Source organism: Loa loa, assembly GCF_000183805.2.
Source record: "Loa loa unplaced genomic scaffold supercont3.35, whole genome shotgun sequence".
Taxonomy (NCBI): domain Eukaryota; kingdom Metazoa; phylum Nematoda; class Chromadorea; order Rhabditida; family Onchocercidae; genus Loa; species Loa loa.
The window spans coordinates 214,174-220,571 of NW_018108215.1; the positions used below are offsets into that span (position 1 = coordinate 214,174).

Here is a 6,398-nt window from a genome sequence, read left to right on the forward strand (position 1 = left end):
CAAATAAATATTAATAGTAATAATATAATAATGGTACAATGATAACAAATAAATATTAATAGTAATAATATAATAATGGTACAATGATAATAATGATAATAATATAATAATAACAATAATAACAATAATAATAACAATGATAATAATAATAATAATAATAATAATAATAATAAATAAAAATAATAATAATAATAATCATTATTATTATTGTTGCCATAATTAATTATTATAATTATGATAATGGTCATTATCATAAGTAACAGCAAATAAAAATAAAAATAATAATAGTAATTTTAACAATAATAATAATCATTATTATAATAATTATTATGTGTATTTGTGTAGTATCTATTTCAGCAAGAATTAATACGAAATATGTGTGAACAAAATGAAAGGATCATTGGATTGGATGTAATACAGAATTATTATCAGTATGATCTGCTCGATCAGTTACGCATATTAATTGATAGTTCTACTGAGCATTTGTATCCATTAATGTGTCGATTTTATCTTCCAATACAGTATCATTCGGAAGTAAACCGTTTCATTCCTTCTATTTATTACAAAAATGAATTGGTAATTTGCATATTGCAAGACATTTATTAAATATTTATGATAAAAAGTGCTATGATAGACCATTCTCATCAGAAAAGAATAAGACTTACAGTTATACCAAGGAAATATAATATTTGAATACAATATCTATAGTACTGTGTCTTAGTTACAGTATTTGTTTGCTTCTACTAAACGAACTTATTGATCGTGTACTTTTTGAGCATTCGGTTTAATTTAATAGCATTGACCGACACAAACAAAACAATTATTTGGACAGAAAATTTAACAAATAATAAATCGTCAAGTCATTTAAAATTTCTTTTTTACTTTTTTACACTTCTTATTTATTTAAATAAAATTCATGATTTAATCATTCAGTACTCACTTTATTTATTCCAATCATTTCGTTCTATCATTTCTTCATCCATTTAATTATAACTTTTTGATTATCATATGGGCTTCTTATCAGCATTTTAATTTATCTATGAATTATCATTTCAACAGAAATTTTAAACGATTTTTAAAAATTAGAGCATTAAATCTGAAATGAAACTTTGTTCATTCATTCATTCTATTCTATTTATTGCATCTAAATTCTTTATTATAATTTTTTATTTTTATAATAAGATACAAAAATTAATTATGTCAAGTTTCGGTAATATTTTCAAATTTCAGTTAACGAACGAAACCAGTAACGAAATTAAACAATCAATCTTAACTATTAAGCATGCGGTAAGTGGCATCTTTGAAATGGTCACTAAATTATGATTTTTACTTATGTGTTGAATTATCGTAATTTACGATCATGATTGCAATGATAGATATCCATTACATACATGCAATACAGTACAGTTAATAACATTTCGGTTTATTGTGGAAGTGCTTGATATTCCAGTTCAGTTTCCTATTAATTAATATTATTTCATTCGTTTTTTTCTTCTGTTACTTTCCCATTTTCAATATTTATACATCTAGACATATAATTGAAAATTTTTGACAATGGTTTTTTTTTACCGTATCTAATAAAAATGTATGCTTTATGAAGAAATGAATATTTATATACCCATCTACCGTACCACAGTAGCAATGTAGGTATTATAATGAAACTAGCAAATTTCCAATTTAAATTTTTCCACTGTCGTTTGCTCATTGTTTCTTGGTCTAAAGAAGCTTACGGTAAAACTTTTTGGCAGATACTGTAAAAATTATCGAGTGTAGGATTTATTATATTTGTTGAGACATACTTCTATTTTTAACCAGTTTTTACGTGGAAAATCATCATGAAAGTTAACGATATGGTAAATTTATTATAATAAAGATTTCAAGGTACTTTTGTTATATTTAACAAAGCTAATTCCATTTAATATTGTCAAATTAATAAATTACTGAATCATTGATTGAATGATTTGTTCTCTGCTAAGCTTCGTGAACAAAGGCTTACGAAGGGTTCAATCGAGTGATTTACAAGTGTCTACACAACCTTCAAGCCTATGCAGTGAGTTTTTTAGATGAGGCATAACATGCATGGAATTGACCCATCCTTTATTCTTAAGATTCATCTGCCAGAACCTAGCAAGCTAGGACGGTGACAATGTTGGAAATTTGTTTTTCTCTTGAGCTCTTTTCTCGGCGATACAGATTTATTTGGGATATAATATTGTTCTTGCGCAATATTTACCAGTTAACAAGGAAAAGGGTATAAAATATATACATATATATTACCCGATGAATTGGTAAGCAATGATGTGTTATACAAAAAGCAAGTAATATGATCCATTAACAAACTCCTTGTCGTTGCCTTGGACAGTAATTTGATTGTTGGTTAGCTGATAGGTCGTTGAGTTGGGAAGATGTTACGGGAAATGTATTTAGCGAATAGAAGAATATCGTAGTTTGCTGTCCAATGGTGGCGGATATGCGACGATGTTGTCGTTTGTGGTTCAGTCGTGGCGAATCAGCGAAGGGATCTATCGTCCGTTCGGTTGTAAAAAAAAAAAAAATTGTCGCAGGATTTTTTCACTTAAGGAGGAGCTTTGTAAGCTCCATCAGGGTTATCATGGAGGTATAGCTAACCTTTGGCACTGTCCATTGTGTAAGTACTGAGACGTTTCTGTTTTAAGCTGTCCATTGTTAGCTTATATCCTCTTCATTGCTTTAAATTTACTTACAAGATTTCGTCACCCTGTCTGTTGGATATTGCGGGAATTTTATTTGGACATAGTTTTAATTTCGGTAATCCCACAAAAAATTTGCATTATGATTTTCGGAGTTTTCCCGATAAACAGTGAAGTCCAGAGGGTGTAGCTAGGGTATCCTTCTCTAAGATGGATAGCTTTACACGATTAAACGAGCTCCATCCGCCTAGGTTTAGGATTTACAGTCGTTCTTCTATGATGGTTAGTTATCAGAGAGGTTAACAAACCCATCTCATCCGTGAACACATTATCTGACCCTTCGGTTGAAACTTGTCTGACATGACCGGAGACACCGGAAACATATGCCATCATTAGAACATGCAAGCTTTTCTCCCATGGCATGGAGAAATATTACAAATTTTATATGAAATTAATTAACGCATATGGCAAATTATCATACTGATAGTATATCATATTATCATATTACTGATAGTACATCATATCATTATCAGTATGCTGACAGTATATCATATTACTGACAGTATTAGGGGAAAAAAAGCACAAATTATTACTTTCATAAATTTTATTCATATTTTTACACATTTTAAATAGAATCAAACATTTATTGTAGAGGAAATGGAACTTGTCAATGACATATGAATGAAATAATCTTAGATAACTTTCCTTTTTTTCTCTATGAAAGACATATTGCGGGGGCAGTCAATAATTTATAAAAAAAAAAGTTTAGAAATGAATAAAAGTTGAAAAAAAGGGAAGAATTGTAGCAATTATTGTAGAAAGAAATGTAAAAGAGTTAAAGATCAAAATACGAACTTTTTTGCTCTTTTTTGGTATGAAAAAATGCGACATTTGAAAATGCAAATTAGTAGAAAAGGAAAAGAAAAAAAGATGAAATAATTTGATTATTGTTGTATTTGAAAAGAAGTAAAATTTTAATTGATTGAAAAATTTTTGATATATTTTGCGGGATGCTGTGGGAATAATTTTTCATTTACGGGTAATTGTAAAACTGATAGCTTTTGATCTATTTACTAACTAAATGATTCAATGATTACATGTGAATTATCAGTAGTTATTAGATGGTAATGTGAATGTACTTAAATGATGGGAATTATTACTAGTTATCAGTGAATGACAATGTGAATATACTTGAACGGAAATGAATAAATGTAAAATAAGTCTTAAACTTTGTAGTTGTAATAAGCAATTTGGTTAGGTATGTAATTTCTTAATTCAAATTTATAAATGTATTTGTGTGTGTATGATTCATTAATTTTTTGTGAATATTTTTTCAGATGAATTATCAAAAAAGAAAAAATAAAAGAGAAAAAAAATGAATCGAAATGCTAAGATTTCCTGAATTTAATCGAATTAATAAACAAAAGTGATAAATCGATAACATATACATATATTTGAGCAATGAATGAATAAACGAATGACACCAAAAAAAAAGACTTAATTTGTGAAAAAAGGCATTTCCATTTTCCGTTTAAATAACTAATGAGATGCAAAATTAAAATATTAAAAGCAAATTGTGCAAAAGAAAATATATGGCATATTGGGAAACAATAAGAGAAATTATTAAAAGGCAAAAAGATGAAAAAAGTTATATATATATTAACCTGATGAATAATTAATTAATAATTTCATAATGAATACCTGAAAATTCCAAATAATGATGATATATTGCATAATAAAAATTAATAAATTTGTAAAAGACTGCAAATTATTTGACGGTAGCATTAAAATTGAAATTGTTGAATCTTGTAACTTTCTTCTCGAAAAATTTTCATTTTTTAATGAATTTCGATCCTGTTAACGTAAAAAATTTAACATTCACATGGCAGTACTAGATAAAATCCAAAATTTAATCGTGCTTAAAATTGCACTCAAAATGTTGTAATAGAGAAAGTGAATGAAAAGGATGAAAGAGAGAAAATTTGAATTAAAAAAGTTGAATTTGAAAATATTTCTGAATAAAAACAAATTTTCATACAATATTGCGGCAAACAAAAAGAAAGGAATTTACATTTTTACGATTAAAAGAAAATTTGATATTTAAAAAAAGTGTGAAATTGTAATGTGGCATGTAATCATATTTCAAATTTGTAATTGATAAAAATACTGTAATATTTTGGAAAATAACTAAAAATACAATAATTAATGAAAATTCATATATTGTTATTATTTATGGGAATGTTTGGAAAATATGCTGGAAATGAAATAGCAAACAAATTAATGCCTAATGTAACAGTTAGGCCAACAATTAATAAAACAATTAGGCAAAGCAGTAAGTAATACGGGAACAATAAACAAACCATGTAATAAGCCAAATATTATTGTCAATATGATTGCTTTCGATATTACAGCATAAATTCCAATAGGAGCAAATAATACGGGAAACATAATAAGAAATGTTGATATACCAGCCTAGAAATTTGCTTTTATTAAAAAAAAAAAATCAAAAATACCTTAAAATTTTATGTCTCAACTAATTAATTACGTAGAAATTTTGTTTTACTAAAAAAAACCGAAAAATACTTCAAAATTTTATATCTCAACTAATTAATTTTATTCCAAGCATAATTAATTCCCCGCAGAATTAGTGCAGGAATAATAAATATAATATAACTCTTATAAATTAATAAATGTATAACCTTAGCAAGAATTTTTGAAACAGTTGACTAATTTATTGAATTATTTTTATGGCTTCTTAATCTAATTTTTACAAAGTCAAATTCCTCATCATCTTAGATTAATTAATTAATTGTTGAACCCTACATTAGATATCTAACCATGTTCGTTTTCAGAATATCAAATATAATTAATTCGGATTCTGACATAATCAGCATTATCACATAAATAAGAACTTAAAAAAGGAATTATTACCTGAGAAATTTTAAGACACAAAAAAAGGTCAAATGAAGAAATCAAAAAATGAAAAAAGGATTAAGTTTATCATAAAACAAAAATAAAAGGACTTTAAAAAAAGAAAAATATTAAGGTAACTAATTACCTGTAACATTGACAATGCACATGCTTCAAATGAAGCATTAATTCGTTGAGTATTATCAGTGTAATCATTTACCATATAATGAAAAATGATATGTACAGTATAATCAATACTTAAGCCAGCTGTTATTAATACAGCTACCATTAATACTGGATCCAAAAAGCAATTCCAATATTGTAAGAAACCAATAACACCTTAGAATTACACGAATATTTTAGTATTGATTTGATAAATGAGAAAATGAAATCTTTTATTTTTTAAGTATTAAATCTACAAATTCAGTGATTCGACTTCATTTTTATACAATTAATTTGCTTTTAAATTTAATTAAATAAGAGCATAAAGAAGGAAAAGAAATTATAAATTGCTTATTGTACATTGTGATCCGTTATATAGAATATTACAGTTTTGGTGTCAATTTGTCAATTTGAAAGTTTGCATGCACTTTTTTTCAAAACTTACAAAATACATGTACATTTGAGCTTAAAAACAATTTTACCCAAGAGATAACTTACCTGTACTAATTGATACAACTGATAAGATAGCAAGAATGGATGCTCCAATATTGAAGGAAAAAATAAAACATACCACACCTACTGCACCAAATGCAAATAATAATGTACTGCAAAAACTTAATTTTATTGAAATTAATATTAACAAACAATTAAATTGGT

General features: G+C 26.4%; 2 protein-coding genes across 2 annotated transcripts in view; one reads left to right on the top strand and one right to left on the bottom strand.

Annotated features, from left to right (window-relative positions):
• Positions 1-375: 375 nt before the first annotated feature.
• LOAG_11622 (hypothetical protein) lies at positions 376-1,944 on the top strand (the record flags this gene model as incomplete). The annotated part of the gene is made up of 3 exons (XM_003147140.1): positions 376-576; positions 1,231-1,287; positions 1,882-1,944. The coding sequence occupies 3 exons, from the start codon at positions 376-378 to the stop codon at positions 1,942-1,944; spliced, it is 321 nt and encodes a 106-aa protein (XP_003147188.1).
• A 2,958-nt stretch (positions 1,945-4,902) lies between these two features.
• Positions 4,903-6,398, bottom strand: part of LOAG_17030 (patched family protein) — a gene marked incomplete at its 5' end in the record, with an annotated part of 11,046 nt that continues 9,550 nt past the window's right edge. Inside the window, 2 exons of the mRNA XM_020449689.1 lie at positions 4,903-5,141; positions 5,728-5,918. Of these exons, the coding sequence (XP_020306739.1) occupies positions 4,947-5,141; positions 5,728-5,918 (386 nt within the window). The 3' untranslated portion in view covers positions 4,903-4,946. The remainder of the gene's footprint in view (positions 5,142-5,727; positions 5,919-6,398) is intronic.